General features: G+C 36.0%; 2 protein-coding genes across 3 annotated transcripts in view; one reads left to right on the top strand and one right to left on the bottom strand.

Moving 5' to 3' along the window:
* The first annotated feature begins 277 nt into the window (after positions 1-277).
* On the top strand, positions 278-14,819 carry LOC125671177 (geranylgeranyl pyrophosphate synthase-like). 2 transcript variants are annotated; one of them, XM_048906711.2, is made up of 12 exons: positions 278-370; positions 1,951-2,047; positions 2,700-2,768; positions 4,445-4,530; positions 4,935-4,981; positions 6,199-6,315; positions 11,589-11,690; positions 11,870-11,930; positions 12,032-12,110; positions 12,206-12,308; positions 12,573-12,687; positions 14,535-14,819. In XM_048906711.2, exons 2-12 carry the CDS (start codon positions 2,018-2,020, stop codon positions 14,623-14,625), a joined length of 900 nt encoding a protein of 299 aa, XP_048762668.2. In that variant the 5' UTR covers positions 278-370; positions 1,951-2,017; the 3' UTR covers positions 14,626-14,819. The 2 variants fall into 2 exon arrangements, with proteins under 2 accessions (XP_048762668.2, XP_056018391.1); XM_056162416.1 differs by lacking the exon at positions 2,700-2,768.
* LOC125672053 (set1/Ash2 histone methyltransferase complex subunit ASH2-like) overlaps positions 14,816-17,337 on the bottom strand; it is a 39,466-nt gene continuing 36,944 nt past the window's right edge. The window contains exons 17-18 of the mRNA XM_048908123.2: positions 15,530-15,592; positions 14,816-15,105 (exon numbers count right to left, since the gene is read on the bottom strand). Of these exons, the coding sequence (XP_048764080.1) occupies positions 15,013-15,105; positions 15,530-15,592 (156 nt within the window). The 3' untranslated portion in view covers positions 14,816-15,012. The remainder of the gene's footprint in view (positions 15,106-15,529; positions 15,593-17,337) is intronic.

Raw genomic sequence — 17,337 nt, 5'->3', positions numbered from 1 at the left:
CGAGTGCCTGTGACACTGTCCTCTGTCCATCTAGATGTATAGGCCTAGTAAAAGTAAAAATTAACAAAACTTACAAGTAATACCAAGATGTACCTATCAAACAGATCTAGATCTATGCATTTTTCTCAAAATCAAGAAGGGGCGAGCGAGACTCGGAGAGAGAGAGAGAGAGAGAGAGAGAGAGAGAGAGAGAGAGAGAGCGGTAATGTACCAAAATGGAAAAAGAGAGAGAGAGGCTATTTTAACTATTCTAAAAATAGAAAACACGTGTACCTGATAAAAAGCCGGAAGCCACGTCATGTATCTGTTTTTGTTTGAGAATTTTGATGCTGTAGGCTAGCACTTGGTCCGAGTGTGACTTTGTTGTATGGTAAGGTTGGTTAGCATGCTTATATCACCCGGAGAAAGTGAGACATTCTTTAAGTGTAATATATGTAGGATAATTTGCTGATTTTATTTTTGTAAACATAGGACCTAACTGATTTGTCTCATCGATTCTGTTGCTCAATTGACTGTTGTTGATCAGCTATTCAATTTGGTGTTTGTACGCTTTTCTAGCTCATTACAGAGGACAATGCAAACCAAGCTCTTTATTCTTAGTAAATAAACACGCGATTTTTGTGTTTAGGTGATTTTCACCTCTGTCCGAGATGGAGTTTAATCTATCAGACACACCCAGTATTAGCTGCAATGTAATGTAGATCTAGCCCTATCCAATTTTTTTTTATTCTGACGCCCCCCCTCCACCAAAAAAAAAACCAATTGGAGAGGGCTACACTATTGCAGCTAACCCAGTATAGGCCTTTAAACGCAGAGAGTAGCCCAACTGTCACGGAATATTTGCCTTCTTTATCTTAAAATGTTCCCGGGTGTTCTTTTTGTAAAGAGGATTTGATTTTAGAAAAAAAACATTGTGAAGGGGCAAGGAGCACACAGGGTAAAAAGGGAGGAGAGAGAGGGGGGTGGAGTGAGAAACAGGAAGGGAAGAGAGGATAGGGGAGGGGCTGACATATTTGACTACCTATTGAAAATCATGATGCATGAAAACGTGTTGTTTCTGACCGTGAGAGAGAAATCAAGTAGAGATTGATCTAGGAAATGGCATTATACAAGTACGACTTGGAACAGGAGAATGTGCTCAGAAAAGACACTGGGGCCAGACTGAACTAAGTACATAATTTAGTGTTCTGGTGAGTATAAGGAGGACAGAGAACAATGAAAGAAGTGCAGAGGGGACAAGAGAAGGTTGCCATAGTTATTAGAGAATGAGACACTGGAATAATGCTCAAACATGAAAATCTGACTAACTAATGTACCCATTCTATTATTACTTTCTGTTTTATCATATTACAGTGTCAGTGTTGCAGTAGGAGCACTTCACTGTGTTAGGTCAGAATGTTAGTAAAAAAAAAAAAACAGGATTTGTTTTTATGATTGATTGTATATATATATTGTTTAACGTTCCACTTGAGAATTTTTCACTCACATGGAGGCATCACCATTGCTGGTGAAGGGCTGCAAAATTTAGGCCAGTGCTTGGCGCTTATGACCTTTTAGCAGGAGGGGGTGTTTATTGTGCCACACCTGCTGTGACACGGGGCTTCGGTTTCTGCAGTCTCATCCAAAGGACTGCCCTATATAGTTGCCTCTTACAACAAGCAAGAGGTACTGAGGACCTATTGTTTCATGGGGTTATATTTTCAAGTTTAAGGAAAAATAGCTTCTATATTGGTAAAGTTTTGCTTTCATAGTGTCAGAGATGTGGTTCTTTCCTGTTTTTCTTGGAGGATTTGAATTCACGGGTTATGTCCACAGTTCACACCACAAATAACACATTAGACAACTACCAAAATAAAGGATGTTAGTGTCAATTGTAGCACATTTTTAATTTTCTTAATAGTACAAATACAAATTTGGGTTCTACAATTATCATATGTCTTATCATTGCAGATCTTGAAGGTGTGATTGTACTAGAAATCTGAGGAAAGCGAGACCTGAGTACAAATACACGAACGAGATGAGTGGGAAAGAAGATGTTAACGAGAAAGTCAGTATCCATTGTGTGGATTAAGATGGTTCATCCCTTAGGTCCTGAAAATTAAGGTGGTTCATCCCTTAGGTCCTGAAGATTAAGATGGTTCATCCCTTAGGCCCTGAAGATTAAGATGGTTCATCCCTTAGGTCCTGAAAATCAAAAAGAGTTATTGAGTTCAGGCTTAGCTTATTTTTCACCGGAGATGAACACTTTTTAAATGAAAAAAGAAAAGATTGAATTTTTAAAATTCTATTTCCTGTGGTATCCATGGAAATTTCAAAGATACTGTAGATTTCTTATTTTACGCGAGTACTTAATGTCGCGAAACGACCTGTAGACATCAAATTGCGAGAACATGAATTTATGAGTGGTCTGGTGATAAAGAGTTTTTACAGATGATGTGTTTGTTATAAAGCTAATAGAATTCTGGAATCTTTATTAATTATGAAAATTTACACCTGGACGAGACAAAGTATTGCTGAGGAATATACATAGTTAAACTGTTTTATAGTAGTAAAATAAATTACAAGTATTTGTTGTTTTTTCTCCCCCACTTAATCAAAAATAACATTGCTTTCAATGAAAATTATTCATTTTATTTTCATAATGAAGTAAATAGCTTTTAATTAAGATCAGATATACATATTAATAATTTTTTTTCTAGATACTGTTGGAGCCATATAATTATATATGTCAGATCCCTGGTAAAAAAGTCAGAACCAAACTAGCAGCAGTGAGTATTGAGACTGTTCATTAATCAGAAACATCAAATTAATGGAGAGGATTTTTGGGTCACCTGAGTTTCTTGATCCCCAGGGTAGGGGTTCTGACCCCAGGGTGGGGTCAAACTTAGTATATAGTGTTTATGTGTAAACCATTTAAATAACGTCTTCTTTAATGCTATTGAATATTAAATTGAAACTAAATGAATATTTAGGAATTGGTAGTCCTTTACCAAAATTGTTAATTCCATGATTCTAGGGTAAGGGTTTGGTTTCAGGGTGGAGTCAACATTTTAATAACGATTTGAAGGACTTATCCAAGTTTGCTTATACTGTATAAAATCTAAATGCATACTTGGGAATGGTAGAAAGAGATGTAAAAAAAAAAATAAAATAGTGACTCTAGGATGGGTCCAAATTAATCAGATCTTTTAATGTTAATGCACATATTATATTATGTAAAGCCTTTCTTCAGTATATGCACCTTTGAGGGCATTGAAATTTTAAGAACACATCATGAACAGGAATTTTTTTCTAAATTTCAAATCCCTTGGGAGGAGTGATACTTTTCACTAGTACTCAGGTGACCGATAATGCCTGTGGGCCTTTTGTTTAAGTTGTGAGAGCTTGTGTCCATTTGTATTATATACAATATGTTCAGTTCAAGATCAAACGCTTTCGTTCATACACTGAAAATATACGTGTCTTCAGTTTGTTTTAAGAATATATCTAGCAGTAATGAAATACTCACATTAATGTTTATATTAAATCAAAATGAAATTGTATGGAAGCTGGGAGGGGCTGATCCAGAACAAAATGAAATTGTATGGAAGCTGGGAGGGGCTGATCCAGAATAAAATGAAATTGTATGGAAGCTGGGAGGGGCTGATCCAGAACAAAATGAAATGGTATGGAAGCTGGGAGGGGCTGATCCAGAACAAAATGAAATTGTATGGAAGCTGGGAGGGGCTGATCCAGAATAAAATGAAATTGTATGGAAGCTGGGAGGGGCTGATCCAGAACAAAATGAAATGGTATGGAAGCTGGGAGGGGCTGATCCAGAACAAAATGAAATGGTATGGAAGCTGGGAGGGGCTGATCTAGAATAAAATGAAATTGTATGGAAGCTGGGAGGGGCTGATCCAGAACAAAATGAAATGGTATGGAAGCTGGGAGGGGCTGATCCAGAACAAAATGAAATGGTATGGAAGCTGGGAGGGGCTGATCCAGAACAAAATGAAATTGTATGGAAGCTGGGAGGGGCTGATCCAGAATAAAATGAAATGGTATGGAAGCTGGGAGGGGCTGATCCAGAACATTTTCGAGAAGGCAGTGAGTGGTTGCAACTCCAGATGGTACCTCTTTCACCCAAATGGGTGTGTGTGTGTTTGAAGACTCTAAAATGACCGGGGTGTGTGTGCAATTCCTGTAACCTCCCTCTAAATCTACCACTGCCTGATCATTAATGTCAGATTATGAACATGTCCAACTGAATCAGAGTCAATCAGTCATTGTTAAAGACACAGAAACTAAGTTTGTTACTAAACAGACACAGAAACTAAGTTTGTTACTAAACAGACACAGAAACTAAGTTTGTTACTAAACAGACACAGAAACTAAGTTTGTTACTAAACAGACACAGAAACTAAGTTTGTTACAGAAACTAAAAGAATATTTTTACATTCAGGCATTCAACTGCTGGTTGAACATACCAGGAGAGAAGTTAAACATGATCGGAGAAGTCACTCAAATGCTGCACAATGCTAGCTTATTGTAAGTATATGCCACATAAATGAATGAGCTTTGAATGGTTTATTCTTTGAGAGAGAGGGGTTAAATTCTAGAAGCTTCTCTGATTATAGCTGCAGAGCTTTCGGTCTGTGGGAAAATCCAAATCATTTTCCCAGAGGGCTCTAATTCTGCAGCTAATTGGATTAAAGTTTGTTCCTCATACAAAGAATCAAAACACTGTCGTCAGATATTCCTATTGTTCTTGAGAAATTCAGCTAGTTTTTAAAATGAAGAGATTTCTAAAATGCCTGATTTTGTTTTTGACAGGCTGAGGCAATTTTTGATATTAAAAACATAATTATTTTCATTAAACACATACCACAGAGGAAATACTTTAAATATCTCTACCATGAATCAAAATAAATAGCATTTACATGTACTTTCAGAATTGATGACATTGAAGATAGCTCTAATTTACGAAGAGGAATTCCAGGTAAAATTAATTTCACAGGAGGCCCATGGGCCAAATGACTTACCTGAGTAGTTACATTTTCCCCATGTATAAATTAAACACCCATTGTCATACCATTGCCTCAGGGGTCCTTATGCGAATAACCTTTAAAGGGATAGTAAAGGTTGTTTATTCAATTTTTTGTAAGAATTAAATGAGTCCAAATGACTCGTGTACATGTCATTTTCTGTAAAGAATGATAATTTATCTGCATTTATATCCTCAAAAAAAAAAAAACGCCAAACGATTATAGTCTTCAAATAATGTCTCCTGAATTTTTGCTTCCTGGACAAAAATTCAATCTGCTATACAAGTTGGCTCCTAGTGTAAATTTTTACAAACATGCAGTCATTTCAAAGCTGAAAAATATCATTAATATATCTTTATTTATATTGCAAAGGAATAAGATGATTTAGGGCGAGAGAAAAAATAAACTTTATTATCTCTTTAAATTTACAATAGGAAGGTGGTTGCAAATGAATATGACAAAGAATTTCTGTATATATTCCTATTCAAACTTTAAACCCTATTACATGAGAATTCTTGCATAATTATTTGACAATTGGTTGCTTATATGGATCTTTTATATACTGGTATGTATCTCTATGTTAAATGCTTAAAACATTTGTACTGGGCTTATCATACACATGGTGTGAAAATGTTTTTCATTGTATATTAATTTAACAATTTGAATAATTTTTATAGACATTTTAAGAATTTAAAAGCCTATCTACACTTTATGTGAATGCTACATATTCATTTGACCAGTTGTACACTTGTGGTTCTGGAGAATTTTACCATAGATTCTAATAAAAAACTTGTAAACCACTACTGTGGCCTAACAACCCGAGGTTTGGCTTTTATGGTTCAGTGGTTCCAAAGGAGATTTTTTTAACCCACCTTCCCCACACTCTTTCTTAATTATCTCCCCTATGGAAGTAAGCATAACCCTTTATTTGAACAAACTTGAAACGCTTTTACTCAAGAATGCTTTGTGTCAAGTTTGGTTGAAATTGGCCAGGTGGTTCTTGAGAATAAGACAAAAAATGTGAAAAGTTGATGGCTAAAAGACAAATGCCAAATCAAAGTTAATCAAATATAAAGCTGACTCGGCCTTCAGTCCATAGTGAGCTAAAGATGGACGTCCTTTGCCAATATGCTTATACACAATTTACTCAATATCCAAATTTCTTTTACAGTGGCCCACAATATATATGGAGTACCACAAACAATTAACTCAGCTAATTACGTATATTTTCTGGGATTAGAAAAAGTTCTACAACTGGATCATCCAGACAGCACAAAAGTATTCACAGGTAAATACATAGGTGTATGTATTCACAGGTAAACACACAGGTGTTTATGTATTCACAGGTAGATAAACAGGGGTTATGTATTAACAGGTAGACGCACAGGGGGTTATGTATTCACAGGTAGATACACAGGTGTTTATGTATTCATGGGTAGATACACAGGTGTACAGGTAGATACACAGGTGTTTATGTATTCACAGGTAGATACACAGGTGTTTATGTATTCACAGGTAGATACACAGGTGTTTATGTATTCACAAGTAGATACACAGGTGTTTATGTATTCACAGGTGTTTATGTATTCACAGGTAGATACACAGGTGTTTATGTATTCACAGGTAGATACACAGGATTTATATATTCCAGGGCTCGACACTAAGGCACGTCCAACCGACTCAGACTAATAAATCCAGTTTATTTTGTGTCATGGTAGTCCGGCTGGTCATGTCAAAATATTACTTTTAATTATAAAACCCACATATATATATTTGAAATTTCTAAAATAACATTAATGTTTAAAGTAATTTTGTAATCTACAGTGCTTAACATGTTTGTTCAAATTCATTTTCATTATATCGCAATGCTTTATCACAGAGTTATCTTTCCTGTGGTATTCTCTATTAATGTATTACATACACCCTCTGGTGGCTTATTGAAAGTCATTTTCTTTACATCGTCGGTATCACTATCCCTTACCTCTTAAGGAACACAACGCCAAAAAATTTGCTCGTCTGTGTATTGAACTTTGCAACCTGTTTGGTAATTAAAGATATAGCGACATCAACTGTGGGTTACCAACGATATACGACAACTGTTGTGCAGTATTATCATTTTTTTTGGTAAACATAATAAGCTTTGATTTATTATTGGCTTCCTTTCTGATCATATAAGATGAAATAGATAGATAATTTATAGTAATTTTTACATCTCTTATCATTTTCCCGTTGTTGATTTGTTTACACTGACGATGTTTTCATTAGACGCTTGGTTTCCCTTGTGGAGGGGGAGATATTGGTATTTAAAAGAAATGGAAATGCAGAGCAAGTTTTATGTGAAATCACTATAAAGACTAGTTTTATGCTATTTTGTGTCATCTTGGAAGAATAAAACCTATTATAAACAAGAGGCCCATGGGCCACATCGCTCACCTGAGTCACCTTGGCCCATATCTGAAGACTTTCCATATATATTTGCATGTAAAACCTTGGTCCCTATTATGGCCCAAACTACCCTTTGCAAACTTGAATCTACACTATGGCAGAAAGCTTTCATGTAAATGTCAACTTCTTTGGCCCAATGGTTCTTTTAAAGCTTTTTTCTATATTTGTATGTAAAACTTTGACCCCCCCCCCCCCCCACTTGTGGCCCCATCCTACCCCCCGGGTGCCATGATTTGAACAAACTTGAATCTGCACTATGTCAGAAAGTTTTCTTGTAAATATCAGCTTTTCTGACTCGGTGGTTATTGAGAAAAAGATTTTAACTATATATTTGTATGTAAAACTTTGATCCACCTTGTGGCCCCATCCTACCCCCGGAGCCCATGATTTGAAGAAACTTGAATCTGCACTACGTCAGAAAGTTTTCATGTAAAAATCAGCTTTTCTGGCTCAGTGGTTCTTGAGAAGAAGATTTTTCCTATATATTTGTATGTAAAACTTTGCTCCCCTATTGTGGCCCCATCCAACCCCCGGAGCCCATGATTTGAACAAACTTGAATCTGCATTATGTCAGGAAGCTTTCATGTAAATCTCAGCTTTTCTGGCTTAGTGGTTCTTGAGAAGAAGATTTTTAAAGTTTTTCCCTATATATTTGTGTGTAAAACTTTGATCCCCCCCTTGGGGTCCCATCTTATCCCCGGGGGCCATGATTTGAACAAACTTGAATCTGCACTATGTCAGAAAGTTTTCATGTAAAAATCAGCTTTTCTGGCTTAGTGGTTCTTGAGAAGAAGATTTTTAAAGTTTTTCCCTATATATTTGTGTGTAAAACTTTGATCCCCCCCTTGGGGCCCCATCTTATCCCCGGGGGCCATGATTTGAACAAACTTGAATCTGCACTATGTCAGAAAGTTTTCATGTAAAAATCAGCTTTTCTGGCTTAGTGGTTCTTGAGAAGATTTTTAAAGATTTTTCCTATATATTTGTATGTAAAACTTTGATCCCCTATTGTGGCCCCATCCAACCCCCGGGGCCCATGATTTGAACAAACTTGAATCTGCATTATGTCAGGAAGCTTTCATGTAAATTTCAGCTTTTCTGGCTTAGTGGTTCTTGAGAAGAAGATTTTTAAAGTTTTTCCCTATATATTTGTGTGCAAAACTTTGATCCCCCCTTGGGGCCCCATCCTATCCCCGGGGGCCATGATTTGAACAAACTTGAATCTGCACTATGTCAGGAAGTTTTCATGTAAAAATCGGCTTTTCTGGCTTAGTGGTTCTTGAGAAGATTTTTAAAGATTTTTCCTATATATTTGTATGTAAAACTTTGATCCCCTATTGTGGCCCCATCCAACCCCCGGGGCCCATGATTTGAACAAACTTGAATCTGCATTATATCAGGAAGCTTTCATGTAAATTTCAGCTTTTCTGGCTTAGTGGTTCTTGAGAAGATTTTTAAAGTTTTTCCCTATATATTTGTGTGCAAAACTTTGATCCCCCCTTGGGGCCCCATCCTATCCCCGGGGGCCATGATTTGAACAAACTTGAATCTGCACTATGTCAGGAAGTTTTCATGTAAAAATCGGCTTTTCTGACTCAGTGGTTCTTGAGAAGAAGATTTTTAAAGATTTTTCCTATATATTTGTATGTAAAACTTTGATCCCCTATTGTGGCCCCATCCAACCCCCGGGGCCCATGATTTGAACAAACTTGAATCTGTATTATGTCAGGAAGCTTTCATGTAAATCTCAGCTTTTCTGGCTTAGTGGTTCTTGAGAAGAAGATTTTTAAAGTTTTTCCCTATATATTTGTATGTAAAACTTTGATCCCCCCTTGTGGCCCCATCCTACCACCGGGGGCCATGATTTGAACAAACTTGAATCTGCAATATGTCAGGAAGCTTTCAGGTAAATTTCAGCTCTTCTGGCCCAGTGGTTCTTGAGAAGAAGATTTTTAAATGACCCCACCCTATTTTTGCATTTTTGTGATTATCTCCCCTTTGAAAGGGACATGGCCCTTCATTTAAACAAACTTGAAAGCCCTTCACCCAAGGATGCTTTTGGCCAAGTTAGGTTGAAATTGGCCCAGTAGTTCTGGAGAAGAAGTCGAAAATGTGAAAAGTTTACAGACAGACGGACAGACAGACAGACGGACGCCGGACAAAATGTGATCAGAATAGCTCACTTGAACCTTCGGTTCAGGTGAGCTAAAAAAACGAAGAAAAATAAAATGTTCAACAATCAGAATGAATACTGTTATACAAGTCACTTGAATGACAGACATGTTTTATACTGAAAATCATCTCAAAATTTCTTTCTCTGGAAAAACAGATTGTTAAATGTTTTGTAGTCTTTGCAGACCCAGTAGACCTTTTCTGTACCCAATGTATACTATTTACATTGCTTTTCTGTAACCCAATGTGTACTATTTACATTGCTTTTCTGTACTCAATGTGTGCTATTTACATTGCTTTTCTGTACTCAATGTGTGCTATTTACATTGCTTTTCTGTACCCAATGTGTGCTATTTACATTGCTTTTCTGTAACCCAATGTATACTATTTACATTGCTTTTCTGTAACCCAATGTGTACTATTTACATTGCTTTTCTGTACTCAATGTGTGCTATTTACATTGCTTTTCTGTACTCAATGTGTGCTATTTACATTGCTTTTCTGTACCCAATGTGTGCTATTTACATTGCTTTTCTGTAACCCAATGTGTACTATTTACATTGCTTTTCTGTAACCCAATGTGTGGTATTTACATTGCTTTTCTGTACTCAATGTGTGCTATTTACATTGCTTTTCTGTACCCAATGTGTGCTATTTACATTGCTTTTCTGTAACCCAATGTGTACTATTTACATTGCTTTTCTGTACTCAATGTGTGCTATTTACATTGCTTTTCTGTACCCAATGTGTGCTATTTACATTGCTTTTCTGTACCCAATTTGTACTCTTTACATTGCTTTTCTGTACTCAATTTGTACTATTTACGTTGCTTTTCTGTACTCGATGTGTACTATTTACATTGCTTTTCTGTACCCAATGTGTACTATTTACATTGCTTTTCTGTACCCAAGTGTACTATTTACATTGCTTTTCTGTAACCCAATGTATACTATTTACATTGCTTTTCTGTACCCAATGTATACTATTTACATTGCTTTTCTGTAACCCAAAGTATACTATTTACATTGCTTTTCTGTACCCAATGTATACTATTTACATTGCTTTTCTGTAACCCAATTTGTACTATTTACATTGCTTTTCTGTAACCCAATGTGTACTATTTACGTTGCTTTTCTGTAACCCAATTTGTACTATTTACATTGCTTTTCTGTACCCAAAGTGTGCTATTTACATTGCTTTTCTATAACCCAATTTGTACTATTTACATTGATTTTGAGGGCCAGCAATAGAATATTGACCCTGTCTCATTTTTTACAGCCTCTCTGATTTACAGCACTGTAAAAGTAAATTCTGTATTGAAGTTGTTCACTGTTCTGTTCGGTTTCTTTTGTGATTTATGATTTCATTTCTATATTTAGATATCATGTTATAAACTTATAGAGGTGGGTTTTGTTTGTATATTGCAATTGTTCTATGTCCCATTTGTGAATTTTTCAGTCATGTAGAGCCATCACTGGCTTTAGGTGAAGTGCCACAAATTTTGTCCTATGAACTCCAGAGCTGTAGCAGTGAGGGTTATTTATTGTGCCAACACCTACTGTAACACGAGCCCTCCCTTTTAAAGGTCATATCCAAAAGACCCGTGACTTCTAATGCCAGGTGCTAAGGAACTACTGATGTTAAATGTCTTGGTCTTGATACAGTGCTGGGATTGAAAATCGAACCCAAGCCTTTTGGTTGCCAAGCAAACGCCTTAGGCTACGGCAACTGGTCATGTAGAGATAATCAAACTATAGCATGTACACAAAATCGTCTCACCCTTGCTCTGAAAAACAGAAAATTTCCCCTCAAATTCTGATTTTTGAGGAATAATTAAAACAAATGTGTACAACATGTAGACAGAGACACGGGGAAAAGAGGTGTGGAATGCTGGGAAATGAGGTGTGGAATGCTGGGATGTTAAAGTTGATCTTTGTTTTACAGCCCAGCTGCTGGAGCTACATCGGGGTCAAGGGATGGACATTTACTGGAGGGATGCAGTGGTCTGTCCCACAGAGGAAGAGTACAAGGCAATGGTCATCAAAAGTAAGGACACATAATGTCAAGCCCAATAGTTCTCTGGAATTAGTCCTATTTTGAAGTGTACGACGATGGTGTAGATTTATAGTGCAGACTGCCCAGTAGGGGCCCTGCTACACTAGATTTTTTTTTGGAAGTTTATCATCAATCTAATGCTTTAATACTGTATTTTGGTTTGTTTTCAGAGACAGGGGGACTCTTTGGGTTAGCAGTAGGACTCATGCAACTCTTCAGTGATTGTAAAAAGTAAGAATATTACGTAATTCTATGAAATATGCATACATACTTGAAAGATCAATCTACTGATTCATAAATGTTTCTACCACCCTTATTTTCTCTTATTTCAGAGATTTTGTTCCATTATTAAATGCCTTAGGATTGTATTTTCAAATAAGAGATGACTATGCTAATCTTTACTCCAAAGAAGTAAGTATTTGTGTTTTATAAAGCCTCATAGACACTATATAAACCATAGTTTTGTGTTGCTATTGACTGAAATGTTGCATTTTTTACATTTTTAGTATGAGGCTAACAAAAGCTACTGTGAAGACTTGACTGAGGGGAAGTTTTCTTTTCCGATAATACACGCCATTAGGATGAGTAAGGAAGATAACCAAGTAATCAGTATCCTTTTCCAGTTATCAAATAGGAGTTACCCACCCTTTTCTTTACAGATTTCACTCATGTTACAGTTTAACTCTAATTATTATTGAATAAAATATCAACACTCAAGATTAGGCAAATAAATTTTCCCTTAAATGTTTAACAGAAAATTCCCCAACTTAAAAATTGAGGGTTATACATCATTTAGTTAACAGATAACAACGCTATTCAGTTAAAAGTACTGACCCTCCTCCGTATAGTTTTATTTCCTTAGCTCTGCGTCAGACATATTAAGACAGAGGACCACTGACAATGATGTTAAGAAATACTGTGTAGAATGTCTACATCGACTAGGATCTTTCGAGTATACAAAGGATACATTAATCGATTTGGAAATAAGGTAAAGTTGTTGGATCACTGCTGCTTTCATTTGTTCTACAAAGTAACTTTTAAAAATAAATGTCACGAGGAGGGGAAATGGACCTCAGTCTGGATCCACCCCTAAAGGACACTTGATACACACAAAAAATGGATGCATGGGTTGATTCATATTTTTAGCCGAGTTGCAATGAAGTTGAACTCGGCTATTGGTTTGGTGATGCGGGCGGGTGGGCGGTTGGGCGTCAGCAATTGGTTTCCGGATGATAACTCGAAAAGTTTACAATCTAATCAAATGAAACTTTGATATATTGTTGGGTACCAGGTAAGGAAGACCCCTATTGATTTTGGAGAAAAATGATCAAAGGTCAAGGTCACTGACCGAAAATAGAATGAAAATTTCAGGAAAATTTGGTTTCCGGATGATAACTCCGAAAGTTTAAATCCAAATCAAATGAAACTTTGATATATTGTTGGGTAACAGGTAAGGAAGACCCCTATTGATTTAGGAGAAAAAAGGTCAAAGGTCAAGGTCACAGTGACCAAATATAAAATGAAAATTTCAGAAATATATTGTTGGGTAACAGGTAAGGAAGACCCCTATTGATTTTGGAGAACAAAGGTCAAGGTCACAGTGACCGAATATAAAATGAAAATTTCAGAAATATTTGATTTCCGGATGATAACTCAGAAAGTTTAAATCCGAATCAAATGATACTTAAAGATATTGTTATGTACCAGGTAAGGAAGACCCCAATTGATTTTGGAGAAAATGGGTCAAAGGTCAAGGTCACAGTGACCGAAAATAGATTTAAAATTCCAAAAGGATTTTGGTTTCCGGAGGATAACTCGAAAATTTTTAATTTGAATCAAATGAAACTTGGATATATTGTTGGATACCAGCACAGCAAGGCCCCTATTGATTTTGGAGAACAAAGGTCAAGGTCACAGTGACCGAATATAGATGAAAACTTCAGACAAATATGGTTTCTGGACAGTAACTCGAAAAGTTTAAAACTGAAATTAGTTCTTCACAATTATAAATATACCACGTTATTCCTGGCTTTACAATGTATCCCATGCAACTCGGCTCATGCACCCTTGGGTGCATATACTGATTTTTGGGCTTTAGTTTGGTTGTAATATGGACAAATATAAACTTCCTAGACAATATGGGACTCATAAATTTTTCTCTGATGTTCAAAAGTTAAAGTATATTACCCATCCCTATATAATCTATTCAAATTTTTCACCAGTGTTGGATTAAATTGAGAAATCATGATAATAAATTACTTTCAATACGGTAAATTGTATTCATTTTATTTTTGTTGTTTTTGAGAAAAGTGTTGATAAACATGCAGATGGATTATGCCCCTTCTGTTGAGCTAACAATTAATGTGGGGGATGTTGTGTTTTGTATGATATTTGAGCCAACTATTAATGTGGGGGATGTTGTGTATTGTAGGCTATTTGAGCTAACTAATAATGTGGGGGATGTTGTGTTTTGTATGATATTTGAGCTAACTAATAATGTGGGGGATGTTGTGTATTGTAGGCTATTTGAGCTAACTAATAATGTGGGGGATGTTGTGTTTTGTAGGATATTTGAGGTAACTATTAATGTGGGGGATGTTGTGTATTGTAGGCTATTTGAGGTGACTATTAATGTGGGGGATGTTGTGTATTGTAGGCTATTTGAGGTGACTATTAATGTGGGGGATGTTGTGTTTTGTAGGATATTTGAGGTGACTATTAATGTGGGGGATGTTGTGTTTTGTAGGATATTTGAGGTAACTATTAATGTGGGGGATGTTGTGTTTTGTAGGTATATGAGGTGACTATTAATGTGGGGGATGTTTTGTTTTGTAGGATATTGGAGCTGATAGAGGAACACGGGGGTAATCCTATACTAACCGCATTAATTAATGAACTGAAGAAAGTATACAGAGGATCACAATGACGTGATATTGTAACCTGCTCTTACTCACACTACATCGCTGATATTTGTGATACCAAATCGCTGATATTTGTGATACCAAATCGCTGATATTTGTGATATCAAATCGCTGATATTTGTGATATCAAATCGCCGATATTTGTGATATCAAATCATGGACTCATCAACAAAATCATTAAATAAAAGACCAAAATATGTTTTTGCGTTATATTTATTTAAATCTTGAACATGACAATAAACGTTCACAAAGCATTATATCTAGTCGATCATATTCTTGCGGAATTCCACGGAGTGAGGTGGATTGCTTGCTGATCTTTCCTGTCGAGATATCTTGCTTTAGACACACAACAGTAATGCTTTGGTTTATGGTACAGAATTCTAGTTTCGTTTTCAAAATTCTGGTAGTTTTCCTTCATTCTCTACGTGGTATATAATGTCTGCAAGAGCATATTCCACCATTGTTTGGGAGGCAGCATCCGACATCTGAAACATATCGGTCTTCATGTAAAATTTAAACAGTAAAATACCTTTATATATTTCATTGTATATTTCTCGATTAAGGAACTGTAACAAGCGACCATTGAACTTGAATATACTCATAAAGTTTTTGTGAAACATAAAGAATAAATTGTGTTTACTTTGTTCATAATACCCCACACTTCCATTATTTATACATCCCCCTTATAAAAATACACTAGACATACCAGACATTTACATTGTACAGACGACAGTAACCTGCCCAGTAAAACTGTACAGGTGCCAAAAATAGGTCCAGATCATTCTGTCATAAAATTGCACAAATATTGTCTTGTAAAGCTAGTAGTTGAAATTAGAAAGCATTTACAGATGGTGCTTATACTCAGATGAGTTTTAACTTCATTGTGTGAAATTCTCCAAATATACATACTGGTCTGAAGTCCTTGAGGCCCTCTGGAGGACACTTGAATTCTGGTCCAAAATTCAAGGTCACCTGTAACAAATACAGTACATGTAGTTATACAGTTTATTAAATATTCATTTGCTACAGTTCAGTTCTCCAAGTGACCTTGACGTTATCTAAATGGCGTTGGTCTAGGAACATGGCAATGCACAGGTTGCATGCAGCCCAGTGTTTGAAATTGTTTGCAACTTGGTATAGACCAGGGGTCTATGCTGAAACAAGACGACAGACCTCATCAAATTGGTATAGACCACAACAGTAAATAAAAATAATGCAAATTTAAAACATTATTATTTATTTCTGATGTACTTAGAAAGTATATTTTCTTTCTATTTCCATAACAATATCCTCCTTTTTTTGTAAAGTTTACATTAATCAGATGTCGACTGACCAGTGTCCTTTGGGGTAAATTAAAAATTGACATGGTCACGAAAGATAACACTCAATGGAACTTTAGTTTCTCCTAGCATGTTGCAATTTTTCACCACAATTCAACAAAACTTTATTATTGTTTTTTAAAAATTTATTTTAATATTATTTCTTTTTTGCTATATTTTTTTTAATTTCTTAAATCTAGAAAATCGGCATAGACAATTTGGTCTATTTCAATTACAACTGGCATGGACTATTGCCATTTGACAGACTCGGTTTATGGTAAATTTCGTACACTGGGAACTTTCTTGTAACAGTCTCTGTTATGTTGTGCTATTTTCCTCTGTGGCATTCACTTTGTCAACATGACTTCAGTCTGGAAAAATGACATACCCATAAGTATTTAGCAACCCTTATGCCTAATATGAACATTTCAACTGTCACAGAGATACTGTCAGTGCACATATTCTATACATTCACCTTGTGACCTTGACCTCTGAATGACTGTCGGGCTCATGACATAATACTCATGTCATAAGCAAATTTTGTGTCATTCATGTATGAGTATGTTTGCTTTGCTACAAATTTATGGCCCAAATTATTATCTCCCTGAGACCCTGACCTTCTCAATATGACCTTTTGTCAGGGTCACGACACATCCTCTGTCATAAGCAATCTTGGTATCCAGTTTAATCACTTGCTTCTTCTTTATTGCAAAGTTTTGAATAGCAGACAGATGGAAATTCCTACATATCCCCCCTTCCTCCCTAATTTGTATTTGAGGATACAAACATCATTAAGAGATGAGAACAAAATCTCCAGATCTGTGTGCAAATATTACATGAGCAATTGCTATTCCACATGAAAAGGAAATATTTGGTTCCTGTCATTCAAATCAATATTTTCCACACACTGCACACTTCATCATGCAGTGGCAGAGACATTTTACGAAAGTATAAAAATGTTTTGGGTACAGCAATAAAAAAACAAACAAGAGACCCACAGGCCTAAACAGTCACCTGAGTATCATAGCCCATACAAGAAGTGTCATATTTTGCATTTAATCCTAAATATGGTGTCATTTGTGCACATGTTTATGATCTTTCAAAATATGCACACAATTCTTATTCATTTACAGAAGAAGAAAAAATGGAAGTATGAAGCATGTAAATCATATCATTGATATCCCCCCAACTCCCCTCCCACCCCCACTTAACCCCTGAATTTCACAATTTAAGACGAGGACATTACAGACATTGTACTTTATGTCCCATGACTGAAAGTACAAAAGAAAAAATTAATTTTTTAAATATTCTTATCATGTGGTCATATTGCCCGCGCCCAAGGGCCTGAACCCCTGTCTCCGGCGTCATGAATTTCACAGTTTAGTAGAGAGCTTCACG

Source organism: Ostrea edulis, chromosome 4, assembly GCF_947568905.1.
Source record: "Ostrea edulis chromosome 4, xbOstEdul1.1, whole genome shotgun sequence".
Lineage (NCBI taxonomy): Eukaryota > Metazoa > Mollusca > Bivalvia > Ostreida > Ostreidae > Ostrea > Ostrea edulis.
This window is presented reverse-complemented; position numbering and strand designations above follow the sequence as displayed.

Excerpts from the sequence above, each read along its gene's own strand:
- LOC125671177 (XM_048906711.2), top strand. The coding sequence starts at position 2,018 with ATGAGTGGGAAAGAAGATGTTAACGAGAAA. Across the intron at positions 4,982-6,198 it reads TTTACGAAGAGGAATTCCAG|TGGCCCACAATATATATGGA; the intron begins GTAAAATTAATT and ends TTTCTTTTACAG. Across the intron at positions 11,691-11,869 it reads CAAGGCAATGGTCATCAAAA|AGACAGGGGGACTCTTTGGG; the intron begins GTAAGGACACAT and ends GTTTGTTTTCAG.